The sequence below is a fragment of the Caenorhabditis briggsae genome, assembly GCF_000004555.2.
Source record: "Caenorhabditis briggsae complete genome, chrII, whole genome shotgun sequence".
Classification (NCBI taxonomy): Eukaryota; Metazoa; Nematoda; class Chromadorea; order Rhabditida; family Rhabditidae; genus Caenorhabditis; species Caenorhabditis briggsae.
Genome location: NC_013486.2, coordinates 12054688 through 12073775, shown reverse-complemented (window position 1 = coordinate 12073775; position 19088 = coordinate 12054688). Strand labels below are relative to the sequence as shown.

Genomic DNA, 19088 nt, shown 5'->3' with positions numbered 1-19088 from the left:
TCTCCCGATAAATATATGCAAACGAAAGTGGGTCACAGTAACCCGCGCGAATTTAAAGTGCGCGCCAACAGGCACTTCTCTGTTTTCTCTGGGCATCTCCCCTCATGGTCTCTCTCATCGTTTCCTTTTCAGTTCTGGCTTGGGGGTGCGCTCACACTGGTGACGCCTCCATTTGTTTTAACTCACCTTTAATAGGTTGATTTATTGTTGATTCAATAAATAGTGTTTTATAGGAAATCTGTGTTTAGTGTCTTCTAGTTTTTCAGGTTACAAAGGTGTCTTTGAGTGCATAGAGGTTCTATGAGTGCATAACGTTTGTGTGTGTGTCTCTCACTCTCTCTGCATCTCGTTGTTTTCAATAGTGTCTTTTAGCAGTTAGTGTTTCTGGGAGTTCTGTCAGTTACATTACTAGTATACAAAAAACATATTTTTCTGTTGATTTTCGGCAATTTTGACAGTTTTCAGAAGTCTGGAGCAAAAGTTCCTAGTTTTTCAGCTATTTGCTGACTTCTGAATGACACCCTTTGGTCCGTTTTTGTACTGAAAAAACAGGTATCTGTCAGAAATAAACAAATAAATGAAAAGCTAGAATTTTTCCGAAAATCAACTGCAAAAATATGTTTTTGTATATCCAATTGACAAGTACTGTATAGGATTCGGCGGTCTAGAGGTCTCAAAAGTTTCTGGTCGGCTGATCTTGTTTCCGAACAAAAGGACGTCTTGGTCCATGGCAACCTACCCACGACCCGGGCTCCGGTGCACGCATAAGTCCATCTTAGCGTCAGCACAACTTTCTGGAAAATCTAAAACCACATCTGCCTTCGATTCCCTCTCTCTCCTGATTTAGTTTGTCGTTTCCTCCCAGAGACGTTCCATCTCCTAGGTGTCCAAAACCGTGTGAATTCCACCATCCCCTTTCTTTTCCTTGCCATCTAGATGATTTTTCTTCGTCCTCCTCTCTTTTTTCTAATTACATGTGTGAGACCCGTCGTGTCACGAACATCGTCCTCACCACTATCCTCTGTTTGTCCCTCTGAGGGACCAAGAGACGTAGAGGCAACGCATACAGCAAAGATTGCTTGTATCGATTATCTCAGACATTTTTTTGTACGGTATTCTACCGTGTTTTCTCTTTTAAAATCCTCTTTCCAAGTCTAAAGGAGAGAAATCTCCCCTGAACACACGTGCAAGAGGTGTGGATTACTGTATCCGCGCGCGAAACTGTGTGCGCGCCAAAACGCGTCTCCTCTCTCGGCAAATTCTCATCGTTTTCTTTAGTTTTCGCTGGTGTTCGCTCACGATTGGTGACGGCCCGTTAAAGTGTGGCTCACTGGTTTTAAAGATTTTATAGTGATTTATTGTTGATTCAATAAATAGTGTTTTATAGGAATTCTGTGTTTTAGTGTCTTATAGTTTTTCAGGTTACAAATCATGAGACTGATGTTTGTACACTCCACTATGAATGTCAATCACGGAGTGGACGAGGTAACTAAAACTGCTTTCAGGGCTGAAAAAAAAATCAATTTTTAGAACGGAATCTTGTTCTGCCCCAACAGTAAACACCCAATCAGTGCCGTAGAATTTGAGCAGCTGGATGATACGATTTGCAATGTTGAGCTATATTTTTGAAATCGCCGATTTTTGATAATTTGTGTTTGTAATGTTTTATCCTCTGTTTTATATGAAAGCGTTGTCCATAACTTTTAGACAAATAAATGAGCATTGTTTTCAAAACATCGCAACCACAGAACATAAATATCTTTCGGAAACCCACAAATTAGAAAAGTGTGAAAATTCCGAAAAATTCGACGAATCCATTAAAATTGGAAGTTCCAAAAAATAAGAAAACTTCCGGAAAATCAAGACGATGCGGGACTTTCAGAACTGAAAAACCAGGTGGTTAAACTTCAACAGTTAAAAAAATACTCAGTAGTTGTTTCAAGTAGGGTTGTTGCTGGCCGCCAGTGCCAGAGCTATGGGCCTTTCAATTTCACGTGATTCGAAGCCAGCTAAATTTTTAAGCAGGCAATATTTGCCTGTTTAAAATTTAAACCGGCGTCAAAGGCCGCTTTCTTTTTGAGAATAGAATTTACCTTTTGATTCACCAATATCCTCTCACTCTAGCTTCACTTTTAATTATCTTAGTTCTTATGAAAGATAGCAGAAAACGGTCAACTGAAATGGGGACAGAAAGGACGGAAAATGCCAAAAAGGTTGCCAGAAGAAGTTGTCATTGAAAGCCCGACGGATTTACCGCATTAAATTTTTGTTGTTTTTTCCTACTCTGTCCTTCAAAATCTCAAAAAAAAGTCTCATCAAGATCTTTCCCCAACTCTTGTCCTAATTTTTTTGTCATATCCTTTTTCAAATTTTTCAAATTGTGGACTTTGACCATTCTGTTGAAATTTTACCAAGTTTTATCTCATATCTATTTTTTTCAAATTGTTTCAATTATCTCTATTCTACTTTTTTAAATTCCGTTTTGATTTGCTCCCGCAGAATATTTTAGGAATTCCTGGTGTTTCAAGAATTTGCCGATTCCTATAAGACACCCGTTTTTCATGTTTTCAGTACAAAAACGGATCAAAAAAGGTTATATTAAAAATCGGCAGATATCTGAAAAACTAGGAATTTTCAAAAATGCTGTGAATGCAACTTTTTCAATATAAATCTGTTTTACACCCTCCAAAATTTTCAAAGTGTTCCAACACTTGACAGCCGAGCTACAGACTCCTCATAACGGTCAAAATCCACTGAAAAATACGGTTTTGTAGATCATTTTGACTGGTACTGTATGTGTTCAAGCTCTAAAAAATGTTATTGCTCAATGAACTACTTTAAAAAATCACGTGTTTTCGCACTTTCCAGGTTTTTTTCATACTTCTGGCTAGGGTTGTTGACGGCCGCCAGTGCCAGAGCTCTGCTAAATTTTTAAGCAGGCAATATTTGCCTGTTTAAAATTTAAACCGGCGTCAAACGCCGTTTTCTTTTGGAGAATAGAATTTACCTTTTGATTCACCAATATCCTCTCACTCTAGCTTCACTTTTAATTATCTTAGTTCTTATGAAAGATAGCAGCAAACGGTCAACTGATAAAATGCTCCAAATGTCAGGAAAAACATTTTGGCAGTTGACAATTTTACAAAAATATGGAAAAATAAATTTTTTAGGACAAAAATTGAATTTTCGAAAAAATCCAATTTTGACCTTAATTTTTCAAAAATCATAACTTTCGAAAAACGCTTCTATTCAGCACATAACCTCTTTAAACTAACAAAATGGGCCCAGTAATTTGTTTCAAAGCCATGAGACTTAATAACAGCCGGACTTCGGCGCTGCATAGAGTCGAGCAAAGTGTCGATTACTGACTGTGGTACCTTATTCCAGTTTTTGGTACTTCTCGTCCACATTTTCTGGTTTTTTTTTCTGTAAATCTTTTTTCCAAGTTTCCCCACAGATTCTCGATTGGATTAAAGTCTTGGGACGGACTGGACCAGTCCATAACGCGAATCCTAGGGCTCGAGAGCCAATCCAAGAATCCAAAATTATCGAAAAAAATGGAATCCTTTGTACCTTGACAAATTTGGAGGTGTGTTTTGGATCATTGTCCGATTGAAAAATGATCTAACGACCCATGTCTTTGTAATCTGACAGAAATTTGGGATTCTAGGATATTCTTGTAGACGTGGCAATTCATGATAGCTGTGATGCGGTGGATCGGACCAATGCCTATCGCGGAAAAGGCACCCCAGACCATAAAGCTTCCTCACCATACTGCACTGTTGGTAGTTTGGTATCTGGGATCATACCAGAAGCCAACTGGATGCCGACTCCATTCAACTGGAGAAAGCATTTACTAATGAAGAGCCTGGCAAAAATGTAAACATAAAATCAATGCACGAAAAGTGTGTCAGCAGGCGCCAGCTTAAGTCAAACTTGGGTTGCAGAACTTTTGCCCCACCATGTACTCCTATCTTTGCTCCAAAGTTCAGCTTTCCAAGGGCTTTTCCACTTTCCAAGTTTTCAGTAGGCAAGACATCTAGCAAGCTCATTTTTTCAAGCTATATTCAAAATCGTCGATTTCTATTTTTCAATCATCAATTCTATATTAGGAGAGTCCAAATACATTTGAACCAATTTCCCTCTTTTCCAGTTAGAGATATCAAAAAGTGGTCAACTGATAAAATGTTTTTTATGTCTCTGTTAACTCTTCTAAATTAATATGCAATTCACGTGTTAGAGGTTCCATTTCCATTCGTTGAAATATGATTTTTAAACAAAGAAAAAAAAAGGAAATAACAGCTGCAAAAAGCTACACATCGTATTCTCTCTAATAAAGTGTGCATCATAAAAATGGAATTCCAAATTAGAGCAATTCCAAGTTATACCAAATCATTATCTCCATTGAGAAAAACTTTCATTTTCTAACCAGAATTGGTCAAAGTTTTCACAGACTAGATGGATCCAAACCAAATATGCATTTTTATCGTATTGTTAGAAGTGTCCCGACTTACAATGTATATAATTTCAATGCTTAAAAACTAGTTTGATTTTGTCTGTACAGCTGTACGTACAGTACTATTTTCGGTTCTGACAGAGAAAGCGTCTTAATAGTAAAGATCTACAGTAAACCAACCCAAGAATAAACAACTGATTTTCAAATTTGATCTATAAAAATTTATTTAATTTTGATCTACCAGAATTTCCTGAAGATAAAATAGAACCCGCCATTATGAAACTGTCGAAAAAAAAAGGATTTTACGGTTGTCACCATTTTTCTCCTTTTCATTGAAATTATGGTTTTTTCGCTCGTTTTCAGATACCGTGTTTGCCCTCACAACAAGCCTATGTGCACTTTGAATTCATTTTTCTCGTAACATATGAGAGATATCTGAAATATGTCAACTGATAAAATATTGGTGACAGTATGATAAATAGTTTATCAGTTGGCAGATTTTTGATATATCTCCCATGAATTGAAATAATTGGGCTCAATGTGTACATATAGGATGGGCTTCTATTTGAGCAAATGCGGCACTTTCGTGTCCTTTGGTTGTTTTGGAGTACTGTAACATTTCTTTGACTAGACGTCCCTTAATTTTCTTGGTTTCCAGAATGTCATTACCCAACACCGACCAAGTCTTGGATCGTGTCCGAATTCGTCTCGTGCAGCTGATTGCCTCACTTCCACCCTCCCCGGATGGATAGTGAGTTTCTTTTTTGTGAAATTTCTAAGATTGAACACCTAAAAAGTTGACAATGGTCATTCCGATGTACCATATGGTGAATATGATGCCACCACATCAGATTGAGCAAGTCGAGACTGTTCAGCAAGTTCATCAGTGGCAACAACAAGCTCAGCAATGTGCCAATTGCGGACACTCTGGTCAGCAGCAACCACTGTAAGTTTTTCCCTGGGGTTTCTGGGATTCTTGAGATTCTTGAATTTTTGAATTTTAGCATCCTCAGGAGTCTAGGGATTCATTTTAAATTTTCCGGATCATTGGGATTCTTGGATTCCGTGTTGATAATCCAATATGCTCATATGTAATTAATAAAAAAAACTTTCGAAACATCTAAGATTCCGAGTTCACTTAATTTTTTTTTTGAAAGTTATTTTTGGATTCGGAGAAAAACAGTAATCTGCGAAAACAGTTCGAAACCCATATATAGTTTCATAATCACTAATTTAAAAACTCGGAAATTCGAAAATCCAAAAGTTTGAAAGTTCGGAGGATCAATAGTTTAACGATCCGAAAATTAGAAATTTGAATATTTGATTCTTGAAGCAGTTCTTCTTTTCAATTTAATTCTAGGAATCTAAAAACCTAACTAGTAAGAGACTAGTAAGAGATTTGGAATTAAAAAAAAGCAATTTTCAAATATTGGAAACAGAACGAATTTAACCTTTCTCTGAAATTTTTTGAATCTAGAATTTTATTTACGACGAAACTTTTCAGATCAATCGGATCAAGAATAATTAAACGTTTCTTCACTGTGAGATCGGAAGCAATCCCAAGCAAAGGGGATGTGGAATCAGTTCTCAAAAAAACACTCGGGTCTGATTCAAAATTTGAATGAAATTCTGAAAATTGCGAGCGATGCTGATTTGATGAGAGAATTGGTTGATTTGAAGAGGAATTGGAAGAAGTTTGCTGGATTCTGCGAATTTGTCTCTACTTTGAATGATAAGCGAACTGCTATCGAAACATTGTTGTTCATGTTGGCTACTGTCAAAGACTCGATTAAAAAGGGTTGTGGAAAAGAAATTTGGGCGAATCGTTGGGACTGTTAGAATCAAATATAAAGAAACAATCTGGAAATTCCGATCAAATAGAACAGATGACAGTTTACCAAGCAACTACGCTTTCGGGGCTGAACTTTTGTGCGATCTCTTCATCAAAAATCAAAAGTGCGACAAGGACGATCGCATTGAAACCGAATTTCTGAAAATATTTTGGAATAGGCTGTACGTTAGATACGATGAAGTGAGTGATAGAAATGTTGAAGTGAGCAGCAACATTGAAAAAAAATCAATTTTTAGAACGGAATCTTGTTCTGCCCCAACAGTAAACACCCAATCAGTGCCGTAGAATTTGAGCAGCTGGATGATACGATTTGCAATGTTGAGCTATATTTTTGAAATCGCCGATTTTTGATAATTTGTGTTTGTAATGTTTTATCCTCTGTTTTATATGAAAGCGTTGTCCATAACTTTTAGACAAATAAATGAGCATTGTTTTCAAAACATCGCAACCACAGAACATAAATATCTTTCGGAAACCCACAAATTAGAAAAGTGTGAAAATTCCGAAAAATTCGACGAATCCATTAAAATTGGAAGTTCCAAAAAATAAGAAAACTTCCGGAAAATCAAGACGATGCGGGACTTTCAGAACTGAAAAACCAGGTGGTTAAACTTCAACAGTTAAAAAAATACTCAGTAGTTGTTTCAAGTAGGGTTGTTGCTGGCCGCCAGTGCCAGAGCTATGGGCCTTTCAATTTCACGTGATTCGAAGCCAGCTAAATTTTTAAGCAGGCAATATTTGCCTGTTTAAAATTTAAACCGGCGTCAAAGGCCGCTTTCTTTTTGAGAATAGAATTTACCTTTTGATTCACCAATATCCTCTCACTCTAGCTTCACTTTTAATTATCTCAGTTCTTATTAAAGATAGCAGCAAACTGTCAACTGATAAGTGCCCCAAATGTCAAGAACAACATTTTGGCCGTTAAAAGTTTTGTCATATGTTTGACAAGAAGTCAGATAATTGAGTTTAAAGGGAGATAATGTGTATTATAAAATGTTAGAACGAATTTGGTATTTGAGAAGTTACCACTTGTGTTCCATTAATAGTTATTGTGATTATGTCTGGAACGAGGTTCAAAAGTATTTGTTCCGGCTTTAAGATTTTAAAGTTGTAAACTTTGATTTTCGGGACTTCAGAATGCAGGATTGGAAAACTCCGAAGTTCAGAAATCTGGGCATTTTTAATTTCGAAAATTTAGGAATTTAGAAATTTTCGATCGTTCCAAAATGTAAAGCACGACAGTACAGACACTCCAAAAATAGTTCTCGAAAAACTATGAAAATTCGAAGTTCGGAAATTTTCAGGCAAGTATAGAGTTTCATGAAATCCATAAATTTTTAAAATCACACAAATCATACTTTTTAAAATTCTGAAAATTTGAAATTTCAGAAGATTCAGTCACCAGATTTTCAGAATTTCAAACAGAATTCTAGAAGTAGTCAAACATTTGGAAGATCTAAAAATATCAATTTCATTCCATTTCCCTGTTTCGGATCATCTGTCGTTTTTTTTTCTTTTTCAATCTTTTCTTTATGAATTATTTTTTATTGAAAAGTTCATATTTTAAAAACCTGTAAAAAATTAAATTAAAAGCGGCGCGTGGCGCCAGAAAACGCTGTTGTGGCCAGCCTACTTCTGGCCAACTCAAATCGGACTACTATTATTCCTTCCAGCACTTGTGCATCACAAAAATCACAAAAGAAAATGTTGAAAAACGCTATGAATGCGGTCAAACATGTCGGTTGCTTCTTTTTCAATTCAATATATTTTTTCTACTTTTTTCAGATCAGCAAGTCCAGATCACGAAGCGGAAGTCGTGAGAAAGTTCTGAAAGATTCTGCAATTCAAGCGTCTCCATCGACTCGAGAAGCCGTTCAAGTGGTGAAGACTGTCGTTGGATCTGAAGCAAAAGGGGCGGAGCCTAATGGAACTTGATTTTTTAAACCCAATAAAACATTTCAAATTATATTTATTCATTTTTCTGTTACTGGGTTAATTCTCGACCGGGGTAGAAGTTAACAGAATTATCAAATTGGAGGGGGAGAAGGCAAGCGCACTCTACCGTATATTCGGTGGGGCGCATTTGGTCCGGGGGCTCTTTAATTGGAGGGTTTGTACTCGGGATAAACTAGAATGAAGGATAGAAATAACTGGGATATGAAAAATAAATAATTGTAAAATAGAAAAAAGAACTGTACAAAAAAGAAATTTGGAAAAAAAGCAATATAGAAAACCAAGAAAATCCCGTTTTGCAAATGGAGAGAGAGAGAGAGACAGAGAGAATTCAAAAGGCAGGAGTGTGTTTTTAGGAAAATAAATGATTTAGAAAATGCTGAAAGTCATGAAGGATTAACTCTCCGATTCGACTGATCCGACTTTTGGAAATTGCAAAAATTGCAACAATCGGATAGTCGGATCGGACTGGAAATAAAAATATATGTATTGTGATTATTGAATCCTGCAGTTTTTCTTTTTCTTCAGTTTTATTGGCGACTCGAGTTTACGATCGTCATGGGTGTGTACTGGCATTCGTTCGTCATGTTGGTATTTTCTGGAAATTTTGGAATTTCAGACATTTTTCGAAACGTTGTTAACTCTGAAATACTAGATCAATAGATTCCCAATGATCCAGCGAATCGCATTGTTCGATTTTCAATTGATTCGAAAATTCTAATTTGAATAGAGTTTCCACGTTCCAAATTTCTTAAGCTGTTGTCTGATTTTGTGCGACCGTATTCCATCTAATAGAAGCTCACCCAGCCCGTCATCTTTGAGCTCAGTTATCTCGCTTCCTGTGAAAGATACCAAACATTTTTAACTGATAATATATTAATCATAAAACCACCAATATTTTATCAGTTGACAAATTTTTTATATCTTCTACAGGAATCATGGTAATGGAGCTCCAAGGTGATGGTTTGGGTGGGCTTAGAGAATATACGGTATCTGATTTTGAGCTTTTTAAACTCAAATATAATACTTACCTGACAAGTCGAACAATATCGAAAAATGCTTCATCAACATTTTTCCGGAGTTTCGCCGAACATTCGAGATAGGGAATGGCGAGACGGTGGGCGAGTTCTTCAGCTTCATGGCGAGCGACCTGAAAGATTTTGGAGTTTAGATTTTCTGCACAGAATTCAACAATTTTCAAATATTGAAATGAACAATTTTGATATTGAAGATTTCTTTTCAACCTAATAAACGCTTTGATCGTAAAGAACTAAAAAATTTGTTTTGAAACCTGTAATATGCCTCACACACTGTCGAGTTTGAGCTTAATTATCTCCATATCTGTGAAAGATATCAGAAATACGTCAACTGATAAAATGTTTGTATTTATCAGTTGCCAACTTTTTCATATCTTTTACAGAAATCGAGATATATGGGCTTCAAGTTGACGATTCAGAGGGCGATCTATTAAAGTGCTTACGGTTATTCATGTTCCTATTTTCGCTCTAAATTATCTTTGATTTTTGTAAAATTTCGAAAATTCCGAGTTACATCTTAAATAGCTGACTGGATTTAAAAATCTGATTTGAATCTTTTATCAAAAACCCCAAATCATAACTACCTAGTTGAATTGGCGAAAGGCTTTCTGAAACCCTAACCCTACCCCTAACCCCCAAAAATAATATTAATATTTTAATTCGTAAGAAGAGATGGCGCCAAAATTCTCTCTCTGCACATGTTTCGGATTATGTATTTAGTAAAAGACACACACGTGTTTTGAGTGTTTTTGTGCATGTTTCAAGTGTGCACTCTTCACTCTTTTTTGAGCATCAAAAAAGGCGTCAGAACAAAAAATATAAAGTGTTTGTTTAGAAAGATTACTGTAGTTTTGGATCAAGACAACTTTGAACCAAATTCCAGAAGAAAAACCAACGAAAAAATTCGGTCCCCTATTTTTTGAATTCCAAAAGAAATTCAAAAAGACCTCTTGACTTCCTATTTTTTTCGTATATGTACTACCTCTTCCGATTCCCCATAAATTCCTCCAAAACTCTTTTATTTTTGTTGGGTAGCTTCCGATCCCCATCATTCTCTATCTGTCTTATTTCTTTCTTTTTGAATTTGAGCTCCAATTCGAAAAAAAGAGAAAGAGAATAAGAAAAAGAGGAAGAGCGTGTGTTGAAGGAGAAAGAAAATGTTGCGAATTTTATGTGTGTATGTCTAGAAGAATCTTTGGCATTTTATAGTTGGGGTTTTATGGGATTTTTGGAGTAAGAAAATGAGACAAAATAGAGAGAAATAAAGTGATGATGTCAAGGGTTTTATGAAGAGGACTTCTAGATAAAAGTGCAATTTTTCCTCCTAACTTTCAACTTTGAGCCAATTTATCTCGGCTCTTGTTAAAGATATAAAACATTTGTCAACTGATAAAATGTTTGTAATATTATGATACACAATTTATCAGTTAACCTCTTTTTGATATCTTTCACGGGAAATGAGTTGTGTGGGCTCAAAGTTAACAGCTTGAGTGGGCTTCTCATAGAGGAAATACTCTAACTTTTCATTCAACTTCTGCAAAATTGGCTCCAAATTGTCCCATTTCACGAATTCCAATAAAAACTCACATGTCTCTCGTTTTCCAAATCCGCCTTATTGCCCACCAAAATTATCGGAAAATCGTCTCGATCCTTAATTCGACATATCAGCTCGTGCAGCTTTTTGACTTCCTCGAAGCTGAAAAAATTAGATTATTGGAGGAATTTCAATGATTTTTGTGGCTTGTACTAAGCAAGTGTTTAATTTCTAGTGAAAATTACGGAATTGTGGGATTTAAAAATGGTGCTTTGAACTACAGTATGGCGCACAACTACCCGTACTGATAAAAGCGGGTGTATCTTTAGATATAAGTATTTGGAAAGCACGAAAATTGGTAGAAATGTAAATTTACGTTTGATTCAAAGCTACTGAAACTTTCAAAGTGATTCCTCAAGTCGAGGTATTGTTATGATTACCCAAAGACAAGGATGTGCCACGGTCGGCCGCGGCATTCTGAAAAGGGTACTTCTGAGATAGGTAGGGTACGGCGGCCTAGCGGCCCTAGTAGTTTCTGGGTAGCTGAGCTCAATTTCAAAAGGACAGCCGGATTGGTCCACAGTAGCCTACCCACGGCCTCGGCCGCGGCCGCCCGTTGCCGCGTTTTACACAGTCTTACCCAAGGATAAACGTTGTAACTGTGATTTCCATGAGATGAAGCAACTTTGACAAGCGATAACTCAGTTCAAAGATGATCAAATAAATTGAAATAGCCAGTTTACTGATGAACTATTCTCATTTTAACACTAGAAATTTGAGTCCATGACAACGCTTTTTTTCAAATGTTATGCAAGTACAAACTTTAGTCCGGATATCATGGTGCCGTTAAACAGAAAAAAGGCAACATCTCCTAACAATTTGTCTAAAAATCACCATTCTAGCGCTTCTAAGAACTGAGATAGAGCGGCTTCAAGGAGGCTAGAGACGCAGACAACGAGACACGCTGCGTCTCTAACCTCGGAAACTTCAAATGACTATATCTCGAGTTCTAGACGAGCTGGGAAGTTGGTTTTTAAAGAGAATTGTAGGGTTTGAAGTGAATTTTGAGATTATTTATGAATCAAAAATGAAAGCTGATCCAAAAATGTTTTCAAGACGAGATACACTCTGTAACATCTTCATTCTGTATTTCACAAATTTCTTGAAACCCTTCTGGTCCCTCCCCTATCACATCAACATAAGGAAGATAAAATTCAAAATACCTAAAAACAGATGACATTTTCTCTTATGAATTGTGTCTCGGATGGTGCGCACGTTCATAAAAACGATTAACCTATCATAAAATGAGTCATTTGATATCTCGCCCCCTTTTAGTAATTTTCCGCCCCCTCCGAGAGACAAGGTCATTTCTCTTTTAAAACAAAATTATATAGTAGTAGCAGGTGGTTTTATTGAAATAAATATTAGAAAAAAGAAGAAGAGACGCGGCTTCTTTTGATCTACAGAATCCTCTTCAGAAGCAAAAATTGCTATACAAATTTTCAAAAAGTCCCTAAAACCAGAAGTTTTTTTTTCAACACAAAAAATGTGCCAGTTCATATTTGGGTGTAAGTGTCAACAGAACAAAGTGGATATGTGGAGAGCAAAATAGAAGACGTCAGAAGAAGACGTGTAAACAAATTTTTCTGTTATTTTGGGCACGGCCAAAGATGGGTGAGCTCTTCTGAATCGAGAATTAGAGGGAATGGATATGGGGAGGGGAATGAACAAATTTTATTGGAAGGGACCCCAAAATCATAAAATATGGTTTTGTTGTTCAGAAAGAGGAATTTCTTGGAAAATTTTATGAAACTTTATAGTTTTCGAAAAAAAGAGTTGTTGGAAAAATTAAAATTTTTGGTTTCTGAGATATGCGTCTTTGATAGGCTCATTATTTTGGATGGTACATGCGGTATTTGCTGTAATAGAGGCCCACCCGATTCGTCTACTTTAAGCTAAATCATCTCGGTCCGTATGAGAGATAGCAAAAAAGTGCCCACTGATAAAATAATTGTGATATTTTGATAACAAATTTATTAATTTAAAGAATTTCAATATCTTCAACAAGAAGTGAGATATATGAGCTCAAAGTTGACGGTTTGGATGGGCTTCTATTAGTGGAAATACGGGGTTTTCTAAGGCGCATATCTCTAAAACTAGGACAGTTAGAAAATGTTGGGAAATAAAAATCGAAGAACTAGTTGTGTTTCATAAATTTTGAAAACTTCAGATCAATCTGGTAGCGTTAGCCTATATTTTCATAACTCTCAAATTTCCGTAATTGCTAAGATTGAGGCTTATGCGCAACATTGAACTTGATTATCTCGTTTCCTTCAAAAGATATCAAAAAAAAATTTTCAACTGATAAATTATTTATCATAATATCATCAATATTTTATCAGTTGACAAATTCTTGTTAACTTTCATAGGAACCGAGACAATTGAGCTCAAAATGAACGTATAGGGTGGCCTTCCATAAAAGCGTTTACGGTATTTTTCGTAGTCCTAGGAGCTCTATTAGAAGAAAATTTTTGACTACATTTCAGAAGTATCGGTTAGGATGTCTTCAAGGAACATTAATGACCAAAACCAAAATGGCCACAAATTTCCAAAAACTATCTAAATGGGCGTGGTTTCCACTGATTGAACATCATCATTTCACTAATTGAGACAACCGAAATTTCCTTTCGGCGATATTTATCTCCTCTAGTTCTTCCCCAATACGATTCTCCAATCTTTATGTACATCTAGGTTCTAGACTAATTAAAATCGTTTTACAGTTATTAATATCAAGGAAAATTTGAAATTCCAATAAGATAGATACCTATAGGAATCCTTATGAATAGTTTTTCGGTTCCCCTCCTGCTGTGTGTGTTATATGAAAAATATCGGGGCATTTATCACTCCCCTCGCTTACTCCAAATGTTTCAAAAAGCTTCTTCTTCTTCTTTTTCCCCTCGCCCCCTAGGCTTTCGGGTCAAGACAATCGCTCATCATGCATTCTTATGTTTTCTTGTGTATTTTTCGAAAAATGTCATCGAGTGCTGTGTTTGGCCCTGGCGGCATGTCTTTTGGTCAAATAGAACGGGAGAGAGATGAACTTTGGGATGAGAGAGATGTCATTAGAGACATAGAAAAACAGAAGGAGAGCATCATAATCAAATATTTAGAGGCTAGGAAATACGCTCCACTGATAACCACTCACCTATTCCTATCTGTAACAGCGAACACGATTAGAAATCCACTTCCTGTCCTCAGGTACTGTTCGCGCATTGTGGAGAACTCTTCCTGTCCAGCAGTGTCCAGAACTGAAAAATAGGAAATTTGTGAATTTTCAAAAGTACACACTATAAAATTTCTAAAAAAATGACCCCCAAGGCTGATCTAAACAACAGCCGATCGTTGCCGGATTTTGGAAGCGGCCGGTCTGTTAACTTTGACCGAATGTTTCTCAGTTCCTATTGAAAATATCAAAAAGTGGTCAACTGATAAATTATTCATCATAATATCAGAAATATTTCATTAGTTAACTAATTTTTGATATCTCTGATAAGAGCCGAGATAATTAAAATCAAGGAATATACGTCAAAAAAGTATAGCAGTAAAACGCTAAAATAGAGTTTGCACTTCGAGCTCAATTCTCTCTGGTCCTATGACAGCTACCATAATATGTCAACTGATACATTATTCATCATATTATCGCCATTGTTTTATCAGTTAACTAAATTTTCATTTCTTTCACAGAAAGCGAGATAATTGAGCTCAAAGCGCGGGTATAGGGTGGGTATAGGGTGTCTATTAGAGCATTTACGGTAGCTCGAAGTTGACGGTCAGGGTGCGGGGATTTTACGGTATTAAGAAATTGGGGTACCAGAAACCTGAACCTCAAAGTATCCGAGCCCCCAAAACATCCAATAAACTTACTTTCTAATTTACACAGATCCTCATCTACAAAGCATTGTTTGGTGTAGGAATCCTCGATGGTCGGGTCGTAGTCCTGGACGAAGTAGCGCTGAAAAAAGTGTTTTTGTAGACGAAAATTTAGTAATTTATTTATTTTAATGTCTAAATTGTTATTAATTCAAAGTAGACAAGTTTTATAAGCTTTGGTTTCAAATTCAGTAAATGTAAATGACCTAAAATCTGTAATAGAAAGGTCCCCACTTCCTCGTTTGAGCTGAATTTTCTCATTAACTGTAAAAGATATTAAAAATGTGTCAACAAAAAAAATATTGGTGATATTATAACTAACATTTTGTCAGTTGACCACTTTTTGATATCTCGTGATAAAACCGAGATGATTGAGCTCAAATTTGACGGATTGGATGAGATTTTATTAGAGAAAATACGGTACTTCAGTTTTTTATCTGTTAACTTTGAGCACATATAAATTACTTCCTGTAAAAGATATAGAAAAAAGTTATCAATTAATAGAATGTTTATCAAAATATTAAAAAAACACTTTGTCAGTTGACCACTTGTTAATATCTCTTACATGAACGGAGATCAAAACGATTGAAGTTGAAGATTAGAGGGCCCTTCTATTGCAGGTTTTTCGGTATCAATCTCTAGAAAATTTTAATTAACTTCTCAGAGCAATTAAGCCATTCGTAGCTGATATGGCTATAAATTTCTCTAGAACACCCAAATTATCAGATTTCTAATCCCTTTAATTTTCCCACGCCTCCACTATCTTCCTATTTTCTCTCCATAAAATTTTCCCATCACCCAATCCCGTTCAAGAGCATTTCTCACTGTCTCTCCCCACAGTACTACACAGTATAACAGGGACACAAATACACAGGACTTGCACAAACATTCTACAGTCTACTTTCTTGTATTGCAGTTCTTATTTTTTCGGGTTCTCTCCCTTTTTGACTGTTTCGTGTTTCTCTCTTTTTTCCTTCTTCTCCCGGGAAGAAGGACACAAACACATGAGAATCACGCCTCTCTCTCTCTCTCTCTCTCTCTCTCTCTCTCTCTCTCTCTCTCTCTCTCTCTCTCTCTCTCTCTCTCTCTCTCTCTCTCTTCCAACACCACAGAAAACGGATGGATTATTTTCGGGACGAAGCAAAAAATGAGCGCGATCGGAGGAGAGGGGAAAGAGAGTATAGGGGTTAAAGCTTAGAAGAAAGAGACGGGTAAAATTTTCATTTTGGAGTGAAATTTGAGAATTTGGAAAGGTAAAGAAATGGGGAGGAGGAGGTGAGAACAACTGGAAGTTTTTGAAAGGAATAGTTTACCCAAAAAGTTAGGTTTTGAATTGGAAGGATTATGGTATTTCGGGAAAGAGCAAATTTGATCAAATATGGAAACATTGGGCAAAACAGGGGGCGGAGAATTTGAGAATTTCAGATACCGTAACTTTGAGCCACTATATCTCACTTACTGTTGAGGTTATGAAAAAGTTGTCAACAGATGAATTTTTTATCATAATATCACAAACATTTTATCAGTTGACACATTCTTAATATCTTATACAGGGGACGAGATAATTGAGCTCAAAGTGCACGTATTGGGTATCTGCACATATTGGGCATCTACAGATCATTTTAAAAAATCGGCTCAATTTAAACTCTCAACTCTTGTTTCTATAGTGTTTCTAGAAACCGAGATACCTCTATTACAAGTTTCAGAGGCTAGAGACACAGACAACGAGACACTCTAACTGTCTGCGTCTCTCTCAAAAATTCAAACGACTCGGCTTCTAGAAGAGCTAAATGAGTCGTTTTAGGTGGGATTTCAAGGAAATTTTTTGTATTTTTGGCTGAATTAAAATAAATTTTTAAACATTTTTAAAAAACCATTTCTTGCCTTCTTGCTGATTGATCATACTTTCTCTAATATGTATCACGTTGACCTTAATTATCTCGGATCCTGTAAAAGATATCAAAAATATGCTGACTAATAACATTTTGGTGACTTTATGGTAAACAATTAATCAGTTGAAATATGTTTTGAATCTCTCATAGCAACCGAGATAATTATGGTCAAAGGGTAGAAATCACAAAAAAAAACGCTTAAATAAAGCTTGAAATTTGATCTAAAATATCTCGGTTCATATAATAGATATCAAAAGATGGTAAACTATAAAAATGTACTGATATTCTGATAAATAATTTATCAGTTGACAACATTTTGATATCTCTTACAGGAACCGAAATAATTGTGCCCAAAGTGCACGTATACGGTGGGCTGGCTTTTATGGAAACTGAAAACTCCCTGCTTTTCAAATCCGACCATGTTCTTGAGACGATTTAGAATTCTCAGTTTGCACTGGTTTTGAAATTTCACTAATTTTTAAGACCATGTAATGGTTACCAAACCCTGTAATGATTCCCTAGACCTCTCTAAATTCGGTATCCAATTTCAATTGCCCTTTTCTCAAGTACCACCCTGTAAACTAATGAAAATCAATGTCTTTCGTCTTCCAACTCATTATCATGTTACCGCCTGGTTGCTGCTGCTTGCCATTCTCTTTTTTCCCCTCTGTTTCTCTCTGTGTCCAATACACAACCCCCTAATCATCTTTTGTTTGTACCTATCTGCCTCCCCACACCTGTGTTTGTGGTCTTCTGTCTCTTTTGAAAAGCGAATTGAATTCAGAAGACGTGAAGGTCATCACCAGTCACCAGAAAAACCACAATTGTCAGAAATCTGGGAAAGTGTCGAGTCGACTAGAAATTCTTCATGTACAGGTGTTCCATAAAACGTCACATCTCGATAGAGAGAGAGAGAGAGAGAGAGAGAGAGAGAGAAACATATTATTGCGACACGAATTTCGATATTTTTCAGTCGTGTTCAATGTAAAATGTTCGTTTCGTTCGTTGTTGTGAAAAAATAAAACTGTACGACTTTACAAGGCATTCTGAATACCAAGGGAGAGAAAAGGTGTGACTCATTGAGGGAAAAATAAGCAAAAAGGCCTTTTAAGGAAATTGGATTGGCAGCAATTTTTTGTGTACCGTTTGAATAGAAACTACATTTAGTACTGATTATTGGAAATTGACTAAAATTATTTTTTGACCACTTTTTCATATCTTTGACAGGAACCGACATAATTGAGATCAAAGTTGGCCCATATGTACACTTTGAGTTCAATGATCTCATTTCCTATAAGAGATATCAAAAAGTTGTCAACTATCAAAATATTTTTGATATTATGATAAGAATTTTATTAGTGGACTTCTTCTTTACATCTCTTACAGTAACGTAGTTATTATGGCTCAAAGTTGACAGATAGAAAAAGGGATAAGAACTCCCTCACTTCTAACTTTGAGCAAAGATATCTCGGTTCCTTTAGAAGATATCAAAAAGTGGTCAACTAACAAAATATTTCTGATATTATGATAAACATTTTATCACTTAATGACTCTTTTGTATCTTTTACAGAAACCGAGATATATGGGATCAAAGTTAATAGTTGCGTTTTTCTTCGATTTTGGCGTTCCCGAAAATCGCGTCAATAGAAAAATGCAAATTTTTTGATGGTTTGGCTTTTCATTTTTTGATTTGCGTTTGAAAAAACCAAAAGCCATGAAAATTTGAATATCAATTATATATTTTCTATTCAATATTCGTGTCAAAAATGGAACAGAAATTATAGAACAATTGTTTTGGAACCCTGCAGTGTAGCTGAAATTGAAAAATACATTTAGGAATTTTCAAAAAATATCAACATCCCAAAATCCAAGAAACCTGAATATTCGAAAATCTCACAATTCAGAAAATCATGAAATAAATTCTGGATTTTATAATTCAAGAATCCAGGCTTTAAAAATTGAAAGTTTTAGAAATCCAAATTTTTAAAAATCCAAAATTTGACAATTCTAGAATTCTCAAAAACAAATTTTTACTAGAATATTAAAGTAAAATTTCAGACTTCATATTCTGAAAAATCGTATTCTGAAAAATCTTTCTAAAATAAAAGTCACAAAAATTCAGAAGACCTTAAACAATTAACATTCTTTTCGATTTTTTAGACTATCAGATATCTTCAGGGATTTTTTAATTTTTTTGATTTTTTGGATAAACAGACACACAGACAGATTTTTATCCACTGGGCAATAATCTTTTTATACTAATCCCTCTACCCCATTTTGCTGTCATTCATAATCCCAAAAAAGCCAAAAAAAAACGAACCTGTATAAACTGTATAGTAAGTGCTGATTTTCCAACGCCACCACCGCCGACGACGACAATTCGAAGAATGGAATTCTGTTGGGCGGCTGTTGTGTTGTTGCTCCGGCCGCCCAT

The 19088-nt window shown here is 35.8% G+C and overlaps 3 protein-coding genes across 3 annotated transcripts; 2 read left to right on the top strand and 1 right to left on the bottom strand.

The window, feature by feature from the left end:
• Positions 1 to 5259: 5259 nt before the first annotated feature.
• CBG25685 lies at positions 5260 to 5551 on the top strand (the record flags this gene model as incomplete). Its single annotated transcript, XM_045242770.1, has 2 exons — positions 5260 to 5402; positions 5461 to 5551. 2 exons carry the CDS (start codon positions 5260 to 5262, stop codon positions 5549 to 5551), a joined length of 234 nt encoding a protein of 77 aa, XP_045100368.1.
• Positions 5552 to 6185: 634 nt separating this feature from the next.
• Positions 6186 to 8243, top strand: CBG25684 (the record flags this gene model as incomplete). Its single annotated transcript, XM_045242769.1, has 2 exons — positions 6186 to 6488; positions 8094 to 8243. The coding sequence occupies 2 exons, from the start codon at positions 6186 to 6188 to the stop codon at positions 8241 to 8243; spliced, it is 453 nt and encodes a 150-aa protein (XP_045100367.1).
• Positions 8244 to 8756: 513 nt separating this feature from the next.
• Positions 8757 to 19088, bottom strand: Cbr-ras-1 (the record flags this gene model as incomplete). Its single annotated transcript, XM_002631690.1, has 6 exons — positions 8757 to 8859; positions 9293 to 9411; positions 10886 to 10994; positions 14038 to 14140; positions 14757 to 14844; positions 18975 to 19088. The coding sequence occupies 6 exons, from the start codon at positions 19086 to 19088 to the stop codon at positions 8757 to 8759; spliced, it is 636 nt and encodes a 211-aa protein (XP_002631736.1).